The sequence below is a fragment of the Coregonus lavaretus genome, assembly GCF_964263955.1.
Source record: "Coregonus lavaretus genome assembly, chromosome: 13".
Taxonomy (NCBI): domain Eukaryota; kingdom Metazoa; phylum Chordata; class Actinopteri; order Salmoniformes; family Salmonidae; genus Coregonus; species Coregonus lavaretus.
In genome coordinates, this window is record NC_140000.1 from 26,028,521 (window position 1) to 26,051,062 (window position 22,542).

Below are 22,542 nucleotides of genomic sequence, written 5' to 3' on the forward strand. Positions count from 1 at the left end.
TGTGATTCGCTGTTGCAGCATGGAGGGCAACGGTAGGATCCTCGCTGACCCAGCCTCTAAACGTTTGGCTGGAGACTGAGGGGTGGAGAAGAAACACACGCAGACGATTTAAAAGAGACTCAACCTGGATCTAAAAGTCCTTCCGTTGGCTCAGTTGGTTAGAGTGCGATGACTGCGGCACCAAAGTTATCGGTTCAATTCCAGCGTTGGACACATACACTGATGTATATGTTGAGTCGCTTTGGATAGCAGCATCCGACTCTGACCACATTACCAGTATAAACAACCAACCACCTGACGCAAGTTAAAGTGAGACCCACTCCTCCTTACCCTCTCACTCTCTGTGCTGCTGCTCTCTGTGTCCGACTCCGTCCCCGAAGAGGCGGGGCTTTGCCCTCCAGCCAATCGGGTGACCCACGGCGGCCGCAAGCCATGCTCCCATCGGCTTCTCGGGGTGTCCATATTGTGAAGGGGCATTTCTGTAGGATAGAAGGGGAGGAGGGATGTTGAGAGGTACCGTATAGGGGGCCTTCATTAACATGACTAGACTGAATAGGGTTAGTGTTATCCGGGATCCTTGGGACGTCCCTACCGTAAACCCTAACCAGTACCCTTACCCTAACCTTAACAATAACCCTTACCTAAACCTAACCTTAACCCTTACCAATTTTAAACGTCAACTTCAATGGGGTAACGTCAGAGTTGGGACGTCCCAAGGATTCCGGATAGCAAGGACTCTGAATATAGTGGTAATTCAAAACACCGCATGGTTAAGAGCTAAAGGAACCAGGTGACAGTTCACAGAAGGGATACCACACTATGAGCAGTACACCAGTGTGTCAGCAGCACTAAGCACTTGAAAGCAAAATATCCCCCTGACTTCCAGAAAGGTTGTTACAGTTGGAGAAAACACCCAGGAAAAAGTGAAAGAGAGGAGAGAACGCAGGATGTGGGATGGTGGTTTGGGCTTGTATTTCAGGACAGGGACTGTTAGAACAAGGCTTTTTGTTAGAACAAAGTATTTGATCCCCTGCTGATTTTGTACGTTTGCCCACTGACAAAGAAATGATCAGTCTGTAATTTTAATGATAGGTTTATTTGAACAGTGAGAGACAGAATAACAACAAAACAATCCAGAAAAACGCATGTCAAAAATGTTATAAATTGATTTGCATTTTAATGAGGGAAATAAGTATTTGACCCCCTCTCAATCAGAACGATTTCTGGCTCCCAGGTGTCTTTTATACAGGTAACGAGCTGAGATCTCAGCTTGTTACCTGTATAAAAGACACCTGTCCACAGAAGCAATCAATCAATCAGATTCCAAACTCTCCACCAAGGCCAAGACCAAAGAGCTCTCCAAGGATGTCAGGGACAAGATTGTAGATCTACACAAGGCTGGAATTGGCTAAAAGACCATCGCCAAGCAGCTTGGTGAGAAGGTGACAACAGTTGGTGCGATTAGTCGCAAATGGAAGAAACACAAAAGACCTGTCAATCTCCCTCGGCCTGGGGCTCCATGCAAGATCTCACCTCGTGGAGTTGCAATGATCATGAGAACGGTGAGGAATCAGCCCAGAACTACACGGGAGGATCTTGTCAATGATCTCAAGGCAGCTGGGACCATAGTCACCAAGAAAACAATTGGTAACACACTACGCTGTGAAGGACTGAAATCCTGCAGCGCCCGCAAGGTCCCCCTGCTCAAGAAAGCACATATACAGGGCCGTCTGAAGTTTGCCAATGAACATCTGAATGATTCAGAGGAGAACTGGGTGAAAGTGTTGTGGTCAGATGAGACCAAAATCGAGCTCTTTGGCATCAACTCAACTCGCTGTGTTTGGAGGAGGAGGAATGCTGCCTATGACCCCAAGAACACCATCCCCACCGTCAAACATGGAGGTGGAAACATTATGCTTTGGGGGTGTTTTTCTGTTAAGGGGACAGGACAACTTCACCGCATCAAAGGACGGGGCCATGTACCGTAAAATCTTGGGTGAGAACCTCCTTCCCTCAGCCAGGGCATTGACAATGGGTCATGGATGGGTATTCCAGCATGACAATGACCAAAACACACGGCCAAGGCAACAAAGGAGTGGCTCACGAAGGAGCACATTAAGGTCCCGGAGTGGCCTAGCCACTCTCCAGACCTTAATCCCATAGAAAATCTGTGGAGGGAGCTGAAGGTTCGAGTTGCCAAACGTCAGCCTCGAAACCTTAATGACTTGGAGAAGATCTGCAAAGAGGAGTGGAACAAAATCCCTCCTGAGATGTGTGCATACCTGGTGGCCAACTACAAGAAATGTCTGACCTCTGTGATTGCCAACAAGGGTTTTGCCACCAAGTACTAAGTCATGTTTCGCAGAGGGGTCAAATACTTATTTCCCTCATTAAAATGCAAATCAATTTATAACATTTTTTACACGCGTTTTTCTGGATTTTTTTGTAGTTATTCTGTATCTCACTGTTCAAATAAACCTACCATTAAAATTATAGACTGATCATGTCTTTGTCAGTGGGCAAACGTACAAAATCAGCAGGGGATCAAATATGTTTTTCCCCTCACTGTATGTACAGAGGGTCCTGTACAGTAAACAATGCCTATTCACCTCCCAGCTTTTGAAGTGCATTGTGGTGAAGCATGGCACACAAATTTGAGTCAGTGTAATGATGTGGTCTTACAATAACCATACACAGATATACATAGAAACAAGGGGATTCACCTTTGAAGTACTATACTCACTGTACATAGTACTATACACTGCTCCCACACAACACAAAACCACATTATGAACGAAATGCATCACTGGTGAGGTCTGGGATGGAGAATTCTCAGCAATAACTAGGTTATTTAATGTCTTTATGTTACTTGCTCATGCAAGTGTAATCAGTAGTAAAATAGCAGCAAATATAATGTACCGACCGAGCAAACCGAGTTTACACACTCACGGGAAAATAGTCTGGAATCGCATTGTTCTCTCTCTCAACAGGCCTTATTAGGCGATGGGGCCTGGAGGCATGGAGATAAATATACAAATCTGATATGAGCGAGGGCTTCCAAACACAGACTGGCACACTGACACAGAGACAGACAGCGGAGGGGAGAGCGAGAGGGACAGAGAGTGGAGGAGGAGAGGAGACAAGTAGGGGGAGGAAGTGGGTTCTAAAATGTCAGAGGCCAGTGTCATATTTCCAGTGAGGAGATGGTAAACATTCTGGGTCTGTAGTATACAACTTCACAGAGCTGTACACAGACATACAATACTATGTTGTTTATTGAAGAATAGTGCATGGCTGCATGCATGAACTATGTATATACTGTGTTTTTAATTATGTGTGTTTTTAATTGTGTGTGCGTGCGCGTGCGTGTATTACTTACATACCATAAATGTAGATATTAAATGTAAATGGCACCATATGGAGGTCATGCTTTGGCAAGAGGGCAAAATTTGAGTGAATGCTGGTGAGAGAGCTTTGTTTAAACTAAGACTGACTCAGATCCATATGACCCAAATGGACGTTTGCATTATCCAGTTGAGATACACTATCAACAGTAAGAGACTGTAGCGTTGGAGAAAGAGCCATACAGGAGTAAAGTCCATTCTTTCATGTCAACACAGATGTTATTCAAAAGCAACAAACATAGGCTAAACAAACACATTAGGGTTGAGTCTGTAATTGCACCCTATTGCCTACTTTTGACCAGGGCCCATGGACAAGAATACAGAGGAGAGGGAGGGAGGGAGGGAGGGAGGGAGGGAACACAAAGAGACAAACTTAAAAGGATAGAAAAGAAAGTGAGTAGAAAGGGACAGAATTAAGGGGAAAGGGGTAAGATATGATAGAGAGGAAGATTAAGCTGATGTTTTTTTATTTCTAATGTGCTGCTAATAGGTCTTGATTGCAGAGGAGTGGCAGGAGAGATAATCGAGAGGAATAAACAGAGGCAGTCCCAAGGAGTGTGTGGGTGTGTTAGTTAGAGCTGCGCGATCCAGCTGCGCTAAATTACTTGAATTGATGCGATAATGATAAATAGAATGATACGTTTCTAACATTAATGTGCACCACATTTTGTTTTATTACCCTTTAAACTACTACTACTAGTTTGATTGTTGTAGCCATCACCTATCCCATTAACAATCACCCATATTAACAAAGCGTATTTATTTTCAAAACTTCACATTTCTCTAGTATAGGCTAATTAACGTAATGAAGTCGTGTCGATCATTTTCTGTTTATCGCCCCAGCTCTAGTGTGTGTTATACAACTGCTGTCTTATCCGGAGGTGACACAATGCATAACTCTCAAGTCCGAGGCCAGAAGACACACTCACTCTCTCACACTGCAGTGCTAATCTTTCCCCTCGACTCAGCAATAATCAGCAACAGTTGAAGTGTCATACCCCTAGTACACACACATTCATTACACACACACAAGAACAAACACGCTCTCTCAACAGTTATCGATCGTACATGAACAGAAGCAAGGATTCCACAATATTTAGATTCCACAATCCTTACTACCAACACACAGAAAAAGTGAGAGAAAGAGAAAAAGAAAGTACAGAATTGGAGTTCATTCATTGCAGTTAGTAATATGCATCCATATCTAAATAAGTGGAAGTCTGTTCACTCTTTACCCACCTGTGTTGACAGGATTACAGGACTGTGATTAAATTAAATTCAATCTACTTTATTCATCCCTGAGGGGCAATTATTGCTAGCAGCCATAGGATACTGATTGGTGTGTGTGTGTGTGTACGAGCCAATGTTCTCTTCCTCTATCTCCTTTGACCACTTGAGGTCAGGTTTGGATCCAGTTAAACTTCAGCTGATGGAATCATCATCAACCCCCTTACTGGGTGACAACGCTCATGTGTTGGCCTATCAGCTGTATCTATCTGAAGAGGACAGGCTGCAGCCACAGTCATAGATATACAGCTCAACAAACTCTGTTTGATCATTTGATGGTGGCCATTTTGGTACCATAATATCCAAGATAATTGTCTTGTGTTGGAATGTTGTTGGAATGTTCATGGAACATTGTGGATCATTTGTCAAACTCAGTGACAGCAGAATACAGCAGTACTGCTACAATAACATCATCTCTCACCAGGGCCGTGTGCAAACCTTTTGGGGGGCTGGTGCACAAACTAAAAAAAGGGCAATTATGACTTGGATTATTTAGTTACATAAAAGCAATAGATGGCAACATCTTAGTGGCTAATTAAATGACACATATTTAATGTGAATTTAACGACGACTTGCAGGCAGTGGGTTCAGAACAACAGCGACAAAAAATGTTTTACCCAAAACAACCGGCCACTTTTAAGACTGGAAGGGCAAAGGGGCATGTGCCTGTCTCTCACAGAGTCACACTGACTGTGACCAGAGTTCCCCAATTGAATTGTATGGAGAAATTACAAATAAATAGCAGGATAAGCACTTTGTAGCCTATTCAAAACCATATGTACATTTACAATCAAAACAACTGACAAGAGCTAGGCTATATTGCGCGTCAAACGTATGTAACAAAATACTTAACTTTGGCATGCCGTATGCGTGCCTGAATGCAGAGGGTTTGTTTTCACTATGTGCTCAATGCAAGGACACCAGGGAAACATGTTATACACACAACACAACTGCCCATCTAGGGGTTGACCTGGTCCTGCCATTCAATCAAAGGGACAGTCCACACTCACTCTGTCCCTGGTGGCCAGACCAAGTATAAACACAAACATTTACACCAAGAAGTATATTCTTTGTACGTTTGGTCATATTTGTCTTATTCTTTGTTTTTTAAGAAGGGTACACTAGCAAACACATCCCCCCTCAGTCCTCCAGAGCATTTTGGGATGAAAATCAAATGTATGGACTGTACCTTTAACCTTTGTCTGGCTGATATTGAGCAAGAGCTGCTCTCACCTGAGAAACATAAAAACACCTGTCTTTTCTGCATTGGTGAGCCCTTTGCTGCACTATCCTCGGAAAAGGCATCAGGTGTTACAATGTCACATACATAACCCACTAGCAGTTCAAGTAGCTAAAGTGTCTCTCTTCGTTGAGTCCTGAAGACTTAAAAAAGGAAACTTACTGTCATCCATGTATGCCATTCTGCATATTGAGGGATAACTATGTAATCAACATCCTGATTAGGATGAGTTGGTGCTCTATTCAAACCCACTAGTCTGTCCAGTCTGCCAGCCTCACAATGGGCTTGCACACAATGTCAATAGCGGTCAACTGTAACAATAAAGGACATTTCCCTAAAATACAGTTACTGTATCGCTCAGCTCTCTAGTACTCTCCAGAGGATTACAACTGAACTATCCAACTCCCACCTGACCTGTTAGCCACAAGCACATTGTGACATCTGACAGATCAGGTGCCCCGGAATACCCAGGCTGTGTCCAAAATGGCACCCTATTTCCTATATTGTGTACTACTTTCGACCATGGCCCAGGTCAAAAGTAGTGCACTATATAATAGGCATGTCAGAAATGACATCCTATTCCCTATGGTCACCTTTGACCTGGTCAAAAGTAGAGTATCATATAGGGAATATGGTGCCCTTTTGGACCCTACCCACTGGGCACAGACATCAATTCAACATCTATTCCACGTTGGTTCAACGTAATTTCAATTAAATGTGGAAACAACGTTGATTCAACCAGTGTATGCCCAGTGGGTAGTGACCATACCAGTCTCAGCTGTGTGACCTCAGAGCCCACTTAGCAAGGCTATGGTGGTATATGGAGGGCTACGGTGGTCTATGGAGGGCTATCAGGAAGCTGTCATCACCACACTGTGTCCTGACACATCAGGTTCCCAGGAATGCCTGGTGACCAGCCTCAGCTGTATGACCTCAGAGCTATGACAGAGCCCACTGAGATATACAGGGGGACTATCACCATAGCCTATGGAAGGCTATGGGCTGAGAGAGGAAGCTGTCATCACCACACTGGGGCCTGAGCAGGAAGAGCGTGTGAGAGGAACCAGGGTCGTATTCATTAAGGCACCCAAACACGTTTTAAAAACAAACATGAGTGTTTCTTATTGGATAAGTCCTCCCCATTTCAGTCAGTTCTTTTCAGTTTGGTAACTAATGAATACAACCAAGGCTGGACAGCTCTGTATGACGTCTGTCTGTCAGATGAGAGGTGAGATATCATGACTGACTGTCATCTAGGTGTGAGGGAGGATAGGTCTATTGTTAGACTCCTAGAATGATACTGTAGCTGAGCCAACTGGCTACTGTTGGGGAATACATTTGTTGTTGTTTTTAGGGGACCAAAAGGTTGAAGATTAAAATACAAGCTAGGATCATTGATTGTTAGGGAGGATGATTAGTTATATTTCCTGTAAGTCAATTACCAAGTAAATTACCCTATAGGCCTAATTGTTTCTCCAATAAAGTAGATTATCACACTATGATACCACTGCATTAATAGAATAATTCACGCAAACGTGACTTGTGCATATTACAACACTGCAAAACTGACTGGAATGGTCCGAAGACACCACTAATAACACAGACTTTGAATATTTGCTAGTTGAACAACATTAGCAGAGATTCCAGTGGGCTGAGCAAATCTCTCCGTTCTGAGGTCAGCGAAATCACGACATTAATGACAGGCTAGGTCTCAGATATAGAGCTGTACAAGTGCAGCCAAAAAAGGGGCGTGAGAGAAAAATAAAGAAGGAGAGATTGAACACAGAAGAGAGATATGTGCTCTGGACTCCCCTGATGGCTACCCTCCCAGGCAATCTTTTCTCTCCCCCTCTCCTTTGTATACACTATGTGCTGATGGAAGTGATAAACCATCATAAACAACAGATATCAGAAGAGTCTGGTAAACAAATGTGAGTTTACATAAACTGAGGAGAACACTGCCCTGGGACAGGAGGTTTGGGACATTAAGAAATAACATATTTGGATTAGAACCAGATATGGTCCTCATTGTTTCAATGTGAAAATTACACATTGAAAAGCTACAGGCCTGAGGACAATTTTAGCCCATCTAGCTACTTATGCTCAAGCAAAAAGTCCCAAATATTGGGTAATCAAATAGAATGTTGAGCATGTAGTCATAGAATCTTGAGTATCTGGATGTTCATCATCATACAACAAAGCATTCCGACATTTAAAAACGACTAAACCCCCCAAAAAGTTGTACACTTTTTTGCATGAATCGTTTTTTTAAGTAGGCTCTTTGGCTTAGTGTGAATTAATAGCCTAATGATAGATGTATTATTTAATATAGTCCATTTTTTATGAATGGCATAGACCTATAGTTTATTTATATAAATAGTTTAGAAAGTAGGCTACAGTAGTCTACTGGCATTCTGTAAACATAATAATAGAGATTGTGTTCCATTTATTTACATGCTCGGTCAAGTTCAATTTGAAATCATCCCTTCCCATGACACCAATGAAGTCCATTAATAAACAGACGACCACTTTAAGTAGGTCATTAACACTGTAGGTAGCTACTGTGTAATAAAAAGAATCCTAGTCTTATTATCAAATCGCGATCATTCACCAGATACAATGTATCAAACTACAGCGACACAGAACAGAAACAAAGAACTCATGCCTTACCTGAGAATATGCCGTCCTCTCTTCAAAAGCGTTCTTGTTGGGGGGAAATGTGTAGAGTTGTTCCTGAATTTGAAGAAAATAGACGCTCATAAAAACAGAGTGACTAAATAAAGAAGTGATGGGTTTGGACCGGCGCACGCTTTCGCTTTCAATCATACGAATTATATCCAGAGAACTTTCAGAGTTTCTGTTTGCTGTCGTATCCCGTCTGAAGAGCTTTGGTGTCTATATTCTCCTCTCTCTCTCTTGTCTCTGGTTTGATTCAATCCTTTCAAATACCTTTCAAATAACTCCCAGTGTAAATGACAGACCGCAGTGAGCTCTCGGCGTCAACAGGTGAAATGGAATGCACGTTAGAGGCGGGCACACTGACCGACACAAAGTTGGTGTGAAAGAGCAACTGTGTGAACTCGAGAGCGCGTCACTAACTGACTATACAGTTTCTGTGGTCTATTTCTGAGGGGGCTCCGCACCGAAATGAGAACTCTATTCTGGGATTTCCCGCGACGACATGGCTTTGTCATTGTAATGCCCTCGTTATTGGCTCGCTATAGGCTAACGCAAAAGCAGTTTGGCTTGGCACCCTGCCAACACACCTCGTGGGTCTTGTGTCGCTGTCAATGCCAAGGGCCCTTGGAAAGCGTCATTAGCTGCCACGTAAATCTCTCCACTCTCTTTACTATATCCAATGGCCTTTATCGGCCCCTGCCCCCTTAACAGTTCTGTCTCAATGAGCTGATATCGTAATCATAGATTATTCCCTCAGTCTCCCCTAAACAAGGGCATGTGGACAGGGTGAGCGAGAATGCATGGAGTCAGGGTGGGTAGCAGAGCGTGAGTTGGCAAAGAAAAAGTGAAAGGGGTAAAAGAGAGAGCAGATGGAAGGGGCAGGGAAGAGACTGGGTGAAAGAACAGCTGGTGACTTGTAAAAAAGCACAACAAAGTCAAAGAATAGGGCCTTTTTTCACAGGCGAAACACTTTGCCACAACAACATGTTAAGTTGCCTATTGTTTTTGTCTATGTATGTTTTTGCTTTAAAAAATACAAATATGTTTTAAATAAAACAATTAAAACATACCTTAGGTGTGATGGCAACACTGGTTACACCCTGTCCATTTCAAAACAATGAATGCAGGTGTGTCTGTCAGTAAGTAGGTGAGAGAAGAGTTGCCTAATGTGGATGTTCTGTTTGTCTCTACTGGTGACAGGGACAGCTGGCAGATGAAGTGGTGTGAACTCGTATGTGACAACAACACAACGCAATCTTTTCTTCAGACTTCTATTTCTTTCTTCTTTCACTTTGAATACATCTTCTCGATTTCCATCCAAAGGTTACAGTAGAAACCTAAAAGTTCAGTCATTTCACACAGTGTGTCGGGTGTCTTTCAATGCAGTCAAAACCAAGCTGTCACTTTTGTCACAGCATCAAAGGCATGACCTGCTCAGGTACAGTGGGGAGAACAAGTATTTGATACACTGCCGATTTTGCAGGTTTTCCTACTTACAAAGCATGTAGAGGTCTGTAATTTTTATCATAGGTACACTTCAACTGTGAGAGACGGAATCTAAAACAAAAATCCAGAAAATCACATTGTATGATTTTTAAGTAATTAATTTGCATTTTATTGCACAACATATAGTGGGGAAAAAAAGTATTTAGTCAAATCAAATCAAATCAAATCAAATTTTATTGGTCACATGCGCCGAATACAACAGGTGCAGACATTACAGTGAAATGCTTACTTACAGCCCTTAACCAACAGTGCATTTATTTTAAACAAAAAAGTAAGAATAAAACAACAACAAAAAAAGTGTTGAGAAAAAAAGAGCAGAAGTAAAAAATAAAGTGACAGTAGGGAGGCTATATATACAATAGAATAAAGTGACAGTAGGGAGGCTATATATACAGGGGGGTACCGTTGCATAGTCAATGTGCGGGGGCACCGGCTAGTTGAGGTAGTTGAGTCAGCCACCAATTGTGCATGTTCTCCCACTTAAAAAGATGAGAGAGGCCTGTAATTTTCATCATAGGTACACGTCAACTATGACAGACAAATTGAGGAAAAAAAATCCAGAAAATCACATTGTAGGATTTTTAATGAATTTATTTGCAAATTATGGTGGAAAATAAGTATTTGGTCAATAACAAAAGTTTCTCAATACTTTGTTATATACCCTTTGTTGGCAATGACACAGGTCAAACGTTTTCTGTAAGTCTTCACAAGGTTTTCACACACTGTTGCTGGTATTTTGGCCCATTCCTCCATGCAGATCTCCTCTAGAGCAGTGATGTTTTGGGGCTGTCACTGGGCAACACAGACTTTCAACTCCCTCCAAAGATTTTCTATGGGGTTGAGATCTGGAGACTGGCTAGGCCACTCCAGGACCTTGAAATGCTTCTTACGAAGCCACTCCTTCGTTGCCCGGGCGGTGTGTTTGGGATCATTGTCATGCTGAAAGACCCAGCCACGTTTCATCTTCAATGCCCTTGCTGATGGAAGGAGGTTTTCACTCAAAATCTCACGATACATGGCCCCATTCATTCTTTCCTTTACACGGATCAGTCGTCCTGGTCCCTTTGCAGAAAAACAGCCCCAAAGCATGATGTTTCCACCCCCATGCTTCACAGTAGGTATGGTGTTCTTTGGATGCAACTCAGCATTCTTTGTCCTCCAAACACGACGAGTTGAGTTTTTACCAAAAAGTTCTATTTTGGTTTCATCTGACCATATGACATTCTCCCAATCCTCTTCTGGATCATCCAAATGCACTCTAGCAAACTTCAGACGGGCCTGGACATGTACTGGCTTAAGCAGGGGGACACATCTGGCACTGCAGGATTTGAGTCCCTGGCGGCGTAGTGTGTTACTGATGGTAGGCTTTGTTACTTTGGTCCCCGCTCTCTGCAGGTCATTCACTAGGTCCCCGCGTGTGGTTCTGGGATTTTTGCTCACCGTTCTTGTGATCATTTTGACCCCACGGGGTGAGATCTTGCGTGGAGCCCCAGATCGAGGGAAATTATCAGTGGTCTTGTATGTCTTTCATTTCCTAATAATTGCTCCCACAGTTGATATCTTCAAACCAAGCTGCTTACCTATTTCAGATTCAGTCTTCCCAGCCTGGTGCAGGTCTACAATTAAAAATCCTACAATGTGATTTTCTGCATTTTTTTTCCTCAATTTGTCTGTCATAGTTGACGTGTACCTATGATGAAAATTACAGGCCTCTCTCATCTTTTTAAGTGGGAGAACTTGCACAATTGGTGGCTGACTAAATACTTTTTGTCCCCACTGTAAGTATTTGATCACCTACCAACCAGTAAGAATTCCGGCTCTCACAGACCTGTTAGTTTTTCTTTAAGAAGCCCTCCTGTTCTCCACTCATTACCTGTATTAACTGCACCTGTTTGAACTCATTACCTGTATAAAAGACACCTATCCACACACTCAATCAAACAGACTCCAACCTCTCCACAATGGCCAAGACCAGAGAGCTGTGTAAGGACATCAGGGATAAAATTGTAGACCTGCACAAGGCTGGGATGGGCTACAGGACAATAGGCAAGCAGCTTGGTGAGAAGGCAACAACTGTTGGCGCAATTATTAGAAAATGGAAGAAGTTCAAGATGACGGTCAATCACCCTCGGTCTGGGGCTCCATGCAAGATCTCACCTCGTGGGGCATCAGTGATCATGAGGAAGGTGAGGGATCAGCCCAGAACTACACGGCAGGACCTGGTCAATGACCTGAAGAGAGCTGGGACCACTGTCTCAAAGAAAACCATTAGTAACACACTACGCCGTCATGGATTAAAATCCTGCAGCGCACGCAAAGTCCCCCTGCTCAAGCCAGCGCATGTCCAGGCCCGTCTGAAGTTTGCCAATGACCATCTGGATGATCCAGAGGAGGAATGGTAGAAGGTCATGTGGTCTGATGAGACAAAAATAGAGCTTTTTGGTCTAAACTCCACTCGCTGTGTTTGGAGGAAGAAGAAGGATGAGTACAACCCCAAGAACACCATCCCAACAGTGAAGCATGGAGGTGGAAACATCATTCTTTGGGGATGCTTTTCTACAAAGGGGACAGGACGACTGCACCGTATTGAGGGGAGGATGGATGGGGCCATGTATCGCGAGATCTTGGCCAACAACCTCCTTCCCTCAGTAAGAGCATTGAAGATGGGTCGTGGCTGGGTCTTCCAACATGACAACGACCCGAAACACACAGCCAGGGCAACTAAGGAGTGGCTCCGTAAGAAGCATCTCAAGGTCCTGGAGTGGCCTAGCCAGTCTCAGACCTGAACCCAATAGAAAATCTTTGGAGGGAGCTGAAAGTCCGTATTGCCCAGCGACAGCCCCGAAACCTGAAGGATCTGGAGAAGGTCTGTATGGAGGAGTGGGCCAAAATCCCTGCTGCAGTGTGTGCAAACCTGGTCAAGACCTACAGGAAACGTATGATCTCTGTAATTGCAAACAAAGGTTTCTGTACCAAATATTAAGTTCTGCTTTTCTGATGTATCAAATACTTATGTCATGCAATAAAATGCAAATTAATTACTTAAAAATCATACAATGTGATTTTCTGGATTTTTGTTTTAGATTCCGTCTCTCACAGTTGAAGTGGTCTAAGGCACTGCATCGCAGTGCTAGCTGTGCCACTAGAGATCCTGGTTCGAATCCAGGCTCTGTCGTAGCCGGCCGCGACCGGGAGACCCATGGGGCGGCGCACAATTGGCCCAGCGTCGTCCAGGGTATGGGAGGGAATGGCCGGCAGGGATGTAGCTCAGTTGGTAGAGCATGGCATTTGCAACGCCAGGGTTGTGGGTTCGATTCCCACGGGGGGCCAGTATGAAAAATTGTATGCACTAACTGTAAGTCGCTCTGGATAAGAGCGTCTGCTAAATGACTAAAATGTAAATGTAAATGTACCTATGATAAAAAATTACAGACCTCTACATGATTTGTAAGTAGGAAAACCTGCAAAATCGGCAGTGTATCAAATACTTGTTCTCCCCACTGTAACTATACTCAAATATTTAGATACAGAAGGAAGGGTACAGTACCTTTGAGATGTATCTGAGAAGTAGGAGCTCACAGTACACCATTATTATGAAATGATCTCTCACGCCCTGACTCAGGGGACTCTTATATGTTGAGTCAGGGTGTGTATATTCTTTGTTGTGTATGTGCTATGATCTAGTATGTATGGTTCTATGTTGGCCAGTGTGGTTCCCAATCAGAGGCAGCTGTCGTTCGTTGTCTCTGATTGGGGACCATACTTAGGCCGCCTATTGGCACTAGTGGGTTGTGGGATCTTGTTCCGTGTAAGGTATGTTGTTTGTGTCTACCTTGGACTTCACGGTTCGTTTAGTTTGTTGTTTTGTCGTTGTGTTTATTCGTTATAATCAACATGTATGCATAACACGCTGCGCCTTGGTCCGACCCGTCATTTAACGAACGTGACATGATCAGGCAGTTTCAGAGAGAAAGAGACATGGTTGAGTCAGAGCCAGACACTCCCATCTCCCCAAACCTGTCTACCAGGTAGAGACTAGAGTCAACGGGCTGTGGGACAAAAACAAATGTAGTAGGCTACTATGCTAGCTACACATCTAAGAGGAATCCTAAAGCTAAGCCGATTATGTTGATGTTTTCAGGACATTACAATATGGTACTAAATAAAGAGGGTGAGAGAATAACAGGATGATACCGGATAAATAAAGCCGTAGATAGAAGACAGAGAAACAAGCACACAAAGGCACAGCCATGATGAGTTTTGGACTCTCGCAATGGAAACTTGGCCCACAGTGATTTCAAATACAAATAGAGAAGTTAGGTTTTCCTGGTATGCAAAAAGGCCCTGGCTGACAAAAGTCAGAGTACTGTGTATGTGTACAGTATGTGTGTGTGTGTGTGTGTGTGTGTGTGTGTTGCCTTGGCTAGGGGATGCTGGAAAGGCCATGTGGAAGAGCTCAATTGTGTCAGTCCAGCATTCATGAATACTAAACCATGAATGGAACCTTCTATCACAGCACTTTCCATAAGTTACACTGCAACTCTGCAATTTATACAGGTGTAGTCAAAGAAAGAGTTAATTCAGACATTTACACTTGAACAATCTTGATTTAATATAAAACTAGGTCATCTTATTAATGTTCACATTTTTCCAGGAGATTGTATTATAAATGTTACAATGTACATGGCAATGTTTTATGATCATGTATCTTAATGCATATTTTACTATACAATTTCAGTATCTGTACACCCACCAAATCATGACCACTGCTTTTTACATGGAGGAATGTATGTTCTTAATTTTTGACAAGCTTTAGTTTTGGTTACTTATTAGATACAAAATATTGCATTTAAAACATTAAGTTGTGGCTGGGTGAAAATAATTTCCCTCTTCCTCCCAATAGTGCTTAAAGTGAAACCCTAAAATCGATTTGACATTCAAACCTCATGGAGTCCACACACCAGGTTTGCAGGCACGGCAATATCTGGCAGAGAAAGAAATAACAAATCAACATCTTGATTCTATCAGTGAGTTAAGAACAGCTTACACTAACAAGTAATCTAATCGATGCGCAAAGGACAGTTAGAAAGAGTACAGTGTGTGTAACATATTGCAATCTCGTCACGGATAGCTTTGTCATGCTCATTCCCGTGATAAGGTTTAAGTGAGGTGAAAGACCACTGATAATAACTCTATTGTAATAGAATAGTTACTTATCATCTAGATAATAATAGGCCCTATTTTAATAGAATAGTATTATATCATACACAACAACAGTTTCTATTGTAATAGAATCGCTGCAGAGGGTGGACTGTCTGAGATACCTATCTTAGCAGGCTTGGGGAGGTTCAGGTTGGTCATGATGTCCACAAACTCCTCCAAGCTCTTGGTTAGGCGGGGGTTAAACCTCCTCTCCTCACCCACTGTGGAGGCTGTCTGACCTGCAGCACAGGGTTAACAGACCTGTTAGCAATACAACACAATGATGATTCAACGACTACACTCAACTGTAGAACACACAGTCTGATCTGGCTTCGGAATGACTCAGAAGAGAACCCCGAGTTGAAAATGAAAGTAGACAAATGGTGAAGAGTGGTGGTACAGTACACTGGACAAGTTAACTTCGTAAAGTCTATAGAAAGGATAGTCATAGCATTGTGAGAGTATACAAGCCTTCTGGGTATGCTTGTACGAAATAGTTGGTGAGGCTATCCCCAAGAGCATACGTCTAAAAAAGGAAAGCTTGCAAGGAAAGGGGTCAGGGGATATACAAAGATATTATTGCATAAAGAGGATATCTTGGCAACCTTTGTAGTCATGTGCAGGGAAGACGAGGCACTGAGGAGGTAATGTGAAGATCTTCTGGTGGACTGATTCATAGAGCCTCCTAGAGCAGCCTGGTTAGTGTAGAAACAAACAGATCAGGGTTGTTTCCATTGGACCACAAACAAACGGACTGAAACAAGGAGGGACTACCTGGACTTGTCCGATAAGAAACACTCATTAACGTTTTTCCGTTCCAAAACGTTTATGTCGCATGGCCTATTGAACATAACCCAGGCTACGATACAGTGACTGTTTGTGATCAGGCTACAATACTGCCACCTTTTGTCCACTAAGCATAACTACAAAAACAATGCAACAAGTGTAGGTGAGGCAATGATCCACAAACTTTTCATGCATTGTTTAAAATCAGTCCTGACCAAAGAATTGGGAAACAATAGTGTATAGGGATGAAAGTGTGTGATATACCCTGATAATATCTCCATGGCTAGATATATCACCACAGAGGCCAAAAATCAGAGAGAATATGCCTGAGTCACACTATAGTACTGTGTTGGCTTAGATACTTTATTTTCACATTGTCCTGTCCAGCATGGATTCAGCCTGGTGGATGCCCAACCAGGCCAGTGCATTAGAGTACATTTTGGCTTGGCTCTGCTCGGTTTAGCTTAGTAGTGTGGAAAAGGTTAACGTTACCCTGCTGGAAGTCTGTCCTTCCACAGCCCCTGATTAGCAGTGTGTCCCCAGTGAAAGCCATGCTCTGGTCCCCGGTCACCAACGTCACACAGCCGTCTGTGTGTCCTGGAGTCTCCCTCACCATCAGATACTGAGGGACGAGAGGGGCAGGAAGAGGGATTACAGAAAACAAGTGAGGGGAAGTAAAGAGAGAAAGGGAGTGTAAAGGAGAGATGAAGAGGGTGAATACAGCAGCAGCATTTAGAGCAGTGGTCAACAACCTGGTCCTGGAGAGCAACAGTACATGATGTGTAGGCTTTTGTTTCAGCCCAGCACTCGTACTCAGTTGAAACAAAACCCTGTAAACCTATGACTCTCCCGGACCAGGGATGTTGGGTGACCACGAATTGGGGTCGGCCCAGACTGTATTCTCTATAGCTATATGGCTGTAGGTAGCTCTGTCTTGACATTTACATTTTTACATTTGTCATTTAGCAGACGCTCTTATCCAGAGCGAATTACAGTAGTGAGTGCATACATTTTTGTACTGGTCACCCGTGGGAATCCAACCCACAACCCTGGCGTTGCAAGCGCCATGCTCTACCAACCGAGCCACATGGGCATTCCTCACATGTTTGCCAAAGCTGATCTTGTCTCCCTCTGATAGCAGGATGTCTGCACTGGCCCCACTGTGCTTGGAGATGGCACTCTTCATCCCAAACTGCCTGTTCTTCAGCAGTCCCGTGCCTGTGATGTGGTCTGCATGGCAGTGAGTGTTCACTAATGGGGAAATAAATAGGGCACAGTGTGAGTCGTATGTCATCTTACAATAAACAAGGACACAATAAACAAGTACACCAAAATGGATGTAGGATTAGTGTGTGTGTGTGTGTGAGTGTGAGTGATGAGTGAGTTAGTGTGTGAGTGGGTGGGTGAGTGAGTCAGTGCATGTCTATGTGTGGTGGACATGCTCGTGCTAGCGAGCGCATGCCTGTGTGTGTGTCCATGTTTTAGAGACATCCAAGTTACCTGCCACTTTCAGTTTGAAACCCAGTTCCTCTATGAGTTTCAGATCCCTGTCCACTGTCTCCAGTACTGGATCAATGAGGACCGCCTCCATGCTCTCTGTATCAGCCAGTAGATAGGTGTAGGTGCTGCTCACTGACTCAAACAGCTGTATAGGTTGGAACAAGCAAGGACAGGTGAGTTAGTAACCATAGGTTATAAAAGGTGAGGGGGAAGTACAGTATGCTATTACATAACACACATCCTGCCTGTATATTAGTTATGGATGATAATATTTACATTTACATTTACGTCATTTAGCAGACGCTCTTATCCAGAGCGACTTACATTATTATTATTTTATTTTTTTCATACCCCCTGTGGGAATCAAACCCACAACCCTGGCGTTGCAAACGGCATGCTCTATCAACTGAGCTACATCCCTGCCGGCCATTCCCTCCCCTACCCTGGACGACGCTGGGCCAATTGCGCGCCGCCCCATGGGTCTCCCGGTCACGGCCGGCTACGACAGAGCCTGGATTCGAACCAGGATCTCTAGTGGCACAGCTAGCACTGCGATGCAGTGCCTTAGACCACTGCGCCACTCAGGAGAATATATGGGTGTGTAGTCTTTTATAGTGATAAAGTGTCATTGAGAAGGGTGCAATTGCGGCCCGCATTTCGAGACATTCCTGCATCTGCAGTTACCTCTCTTTATACTTCTATTGGTCAATTTTTAAGCTAGGACTCCCGTACACAAGCGAGAGGCAGAGGTGCTCCAGTACAGTAGGTGGCAGTAATGCACCATAACGTTGGATGCCAATCGTCTATAAACCCCACAAAAGAAGAGGCGGGGGCAACAATGGAACGGTAGCTAGCTACAGGCAGGATGTGCTAGCTAGCTAGGACAACGGTAGACCGTGTACTTCGCCCCCGCCTGTCGGGCACTGGTTTCCCGCAGTTCTGCTAACGACGGCGAGGGCAGGTGTTCGGCAAGCAGGAGTTAAAGACACTGTGCACTAGCTACTGTAGTTAGCTAGGACTCTGGTACACTGCAGGCGGGGGAGACACCGGTAGCTAGCTAAGTTAGCTAAGACAGCGGTAGACAGTGTCATTCGCCCCCGAAAAAACTCAGATAATACTTTTATTTCCCTTTTGACACACATTTTAATCGCATAGACAATCTGGGGAAATCCAGAATATCAAGTGTCACCCAAGCATGAAGATGGCGTGATTGTGTTATTAAAATGTAACTAGTTACACGATGTTTTTCTTGGTTTCACCTAGTTATCTAGTTTAGTTTATTATAGTTTGTTGAGATTTGAGTTATCACAAATCTAGGTGATTTTTTGCCAGAAAATGTGTAAACATTGCCCTCTGGGCGAGTGGCGGTTTTAACACGCCCCCTCTTCTGCTACAGCTCCGCTAGCTTGCTACATTGTTGCGCAAACAATTTGGTTTGAAAACAATGAAACAACTAAGGACGCCTGGAAAATACGTTCCCCCTAATTTTGTGGACAAAGACTCATTTTAATGAATTCTCATGTTGACCAATTGCAAAATACTTGTTTACATGCACTGAAAAAAATATTATTCCTATTTTCACTGTGCTTCCAACAAGTCCGGAGCCCACTTTGGCCCAAAGCAACAACAAAAAAGTATCAATTATTGCAGTGGCTAACTCACCTGCCTGAAGAAAGGTCCTTTTCCCAACTCCATCCTGGAGCAGTAAGGTCGTATGATGACCGATTCCAAAGGCTGCTTGCTGGTGCGTACACCCCGGCCGATGTGGGCTGGAACTTTACGCGAGTGCCGGGTTGTTTGGAGGCACAGCGTGTAGGCCAGAGCAGGGTTCAGTCGGTTTACAACTGAACACATTTTTTCTCCAGTTATTTAACTGACACTATCACTTCCTACTGGGTGACGGGCAGGGGTAGAAATCCCAAAACTGAGCAGACGAGTTTGACGAGTTTGTTGTGTCTCAATCCGTTGTAGCAGTCCGTTGCAGTATATTTAGCTATAGCCTACACCTCGTTAGCATGGTAGCCACAAATGTTGTAGCTATATTTAATATTGTGCATGTAGTCTAGTGTATCCAGGAAGTTCCAAAAATCTGATAAGGGAGACTAATCCTGGCGAACCTCCAAGCACTAAACACAAGAGCAGTGGACATGTGCAAGCTGTCAACACTTCAACGCACGCACGGATACATGGACACAGTTTTGCGCAGCTAACCTTGTGGGGACATTAAATTCAGTCCCATTCAAAATCCTATTTACACTGATACGTTCTCATACTTACAGCTATACATACTCACACTTTCATACTCACATTCACACACGAACCCCACCTTCAACAGGTCTGATCACATACAAGGCCCCTGGATAGGCAATCGAGTAGGCTACTTCCTTACATCAAACTAGATGTAGCTCCGGCGCTGATGTGCTCTGGCATTTGCAGGACAGAGCGTACTCACCAATTCTTTCCCTCTCACTGTTTATTCTCTTCCCCTGTCCCCCTTGCGCCTTATCGCTCTATATTTGTATCTGTTTATGCAACCTATCTTCCTTGGCCATGCATGTATGTGATAGAGACAGAGATCCTAATACTTTATGGGAATTAACCCTGTTCTTAGAATCAGCACTGTAGAACATAGCGTGTATAATAAGTATAGTGTTAATAAGTATAGTGTTAATTGCAGTGTAGCCTAGGTTGCCTCTGGCTATGAATGTTTCTGTACTTGTATCAGTCAATTTTTGGCTAATAACATAGACCTAACAATTATTGTAAATGTGTGTTTACCTTGTGTTATAATAACCTATTTTCAATATAAATGATAGGACTGACTGAAAAGCTGACTTCCTCCATTATAGGCTCCTGGTTGTAATTATTACATGTGTAAGCCCACAACAGCATTGCTGTTAGATAGCTTCATTTATTTAGTTAGCTATACGAAATTAATAATAGCCTAAAACTTATATTAGCTGTATGGCTAGCTTTATTCAAAATAGCAGAACATACCTGCCAGGCGACAAGTCAGCTCTCCCGCGCTGCCTCTCTTTACGCGAAAATCGTCATGCAGACTTGTGCCCTCATGGAGATTCCGTGCAGTGGATAATTAATACTGAGGTATTAATTTGTGATACTTCACTAGGCTAAAACAAGGTTTACTCGTTCATTCGTGTCGGTCAACCACTGAAAACATAAATGTGTCAAACTTTGTCTGCCTCTTCTTATCCATTTGGTGGAATTTCAACCATGCTCCGTCTTCTCTGCTTCCCACCCCTCCTCGTGCACTTCTCCAATCCTCCCTCTCAGTCTCACAACAAGAGGATAATGCTAGTGTCTCGTTTCCCCTAGCAACCAGTTGCTATAGGAATATTCCTTAGTAATTCAAAGTGTTGATGATGATGATGAAGAGTCCAGATGTATGACCACGATAGTTAGATTAGGCTAGTTATTCAATCAAACACATTTATTTTACAATTATAGACCCCTAACCTAGGAAGAAATGTGTCTCTTATAAACGTCTGTGTGCAGTTACAGGTAGCATACTCCAAAAACTAGAGAAAATTCGACAAAAAATATATTAAATCCACCTTTTGCACAGTCCTCGGCATTTTAGCTGTGCACATCTCACATGTCCCAACACCGTTGCAGTAACTAGTCGTTTCTATGCGAAGCGGCTGCTTGTAGAAGTAGCCTTAATGACAGCACTTCCCACAGTGCGACCAAAAGAAAGATCTACACATATGAAAGCGGTATTTATCGCTCAATACAAAAAGTGGATTTAATATTTTTCTGAATATTCTATTTTTTTTGGAGTTCCACCTGCAACTGCACACAGATGTTCATAAGAGACAAGTTTCTTCCGAATCGAGAACAAAGAAAGGTATCGCCAAGGTTTGTAAAAAAATATCCTGATTATGGTAAACAGCAGCCTATGCAAGATCTCAGATGAGCTTTAGCTCTGCCACTGAGGTTCGTGTTTACATGGCTATCTAGCAGTAATGTTAGAGGCTACTGGCTTTGATTCAGTTAGTCTACTGGGAGGAGAAGATTTGTCTTTCCCCAGGATACCCTTGCTTGTGGAGATAATGCTAGCAACCGAATGCTAAAGGATGAAGGTATAGTAGACCCAAGTAGCCTATTGTAAACTGTAACACATCTCACAATTAGAGTAACATGCAATTTTATCATTGGGGTCATCACACTTTGTGCTATAGAGTATAGACTGTTGGGTTTAACAACATTTCCAAAACTCCATACCTGATCATAGGCTTTTGTTTTGAAATGTGTATGCCAGTTATGTTAATTTTATCACCAGCACTTTTGGAACCATAGCACCACTGTAGCTATATAATCCAACCACCTTGACTGATGACTGTCAATTCCTGCTGGAAGTTTCTAACTTTCACAGACTAACCAACCTTTTCTAACTTTCACAGACTGACCAAACTTTTTTCACAAACGTTTTTAGAGTAAGATTGTTGGTCATGAAGATGTCCCTTTCCTAAAATATTGTAGCAAACAAGGGGCGGGGAAGCGAACCCAGGTTACATGCGTGAAAGGCACACACCCTACGCATCGCTCCAACAGATTTAACCCACTTGGTCAGAATTGTAATGTGGCTCACTGTATTAGCGAGGATCACTACACCGTTTCGACCACTTTGACCACCAATATGCAGCCTACAGTTTTTTAGAGAGACAATAGATTTGTGGGAGTCCTTCGTAATTAAAACGCTAACCAGCCGTAACATACGCATTCGATTTCTATTGTCTGCCATTTTCTTTTAGCCTCTGATTACTTTTATCTCCTAATGAAGATGTGTGTTGGTGTACTGGTTTTCCTCAACAGCCACCCTCTTTGGATGTATTATTGTTGCCGGCTGTACAGCCAGAGCTTGTGTGCTCGCCCAGGGTTTCAATTTTAGTCTATTTTAGGATTAGGGTTATGTCA

At 43.3% G+C, this 22,542-nt stretch overlaps 2 protein-coding genes across 3 annotated transcripts in view; both read right to left on the minus strand.

Moving 5' to 3' along the window:
• Window positions 1-9,118, minus strand: part of LOC311139999 (uncharacterized protein) — a 20,294-nt gene extending 11,176 nt beyond the window's left edge. Inside the window, exons 1-3 of the mRNA XM_084174975.1 lie at window positions 8,602-9,118; window positions 331-479; window positions 7-75 (exon numbers count right to left, since the gene is read on the minus strand). Of these exons, the coding sequence (XP_084031101.1) occupies window positions 7-75; window positions 331-477 (216 nt within the window). The 5' untranslated portion in view covers window positions 478-479; window positions 8,602-9,118. The remainder of the gene's footprint in view (window positions 1-6; window positions 76-330; window positions 480-8,601) is intronic.
• Window positions 9,119-14,706: 5,588 nt separating this feature from the next.
• On the minus strand, window positions 14,707-20,050 carry LOC311139606 (persulfide dioxygenase ETHE1, mitochondrial-like). 2 transcript variants are annotated; one of them, XM_084174515.1, is made up of 8 exons: window positions 19,912-20,050; window positions 19,267-19,730; window positions 17,605-17,749; window positions 17,207-17,355; window positions 16,597-16,726; window positions 15,924-16,013; window positions 15,441-15,557; window positions 14,707-15,100 (listed from the first exon to the last, which is right to left on the minus strand). In XM_084174515.1, the coding sequence occupies exons 2-8, from the start codon at window positions 19,456-19,458 to the stop codon at window positions 15,054-15,056; spliced, it is 870 nt and encodes a 289-aa protein (XP_084030641.1). In that variant the 5' UTR covers window positions 19,459-19,730; window positions 19,912-20,050; the 3' UTR covers window positions 14,707-15,053. The 2 variants fall into 2 exon arrangements, with proteins under 2 accessions (XP_084030641.1, XP_084030642.1); XM_084174516.1 differs by lacking the exon at window positions 19,267-19,730 and having other exon boundaries at window positions 19,912-20,024.
• Window positions 20,051-22,542: the final 2,492 nt, after the last annotated feature.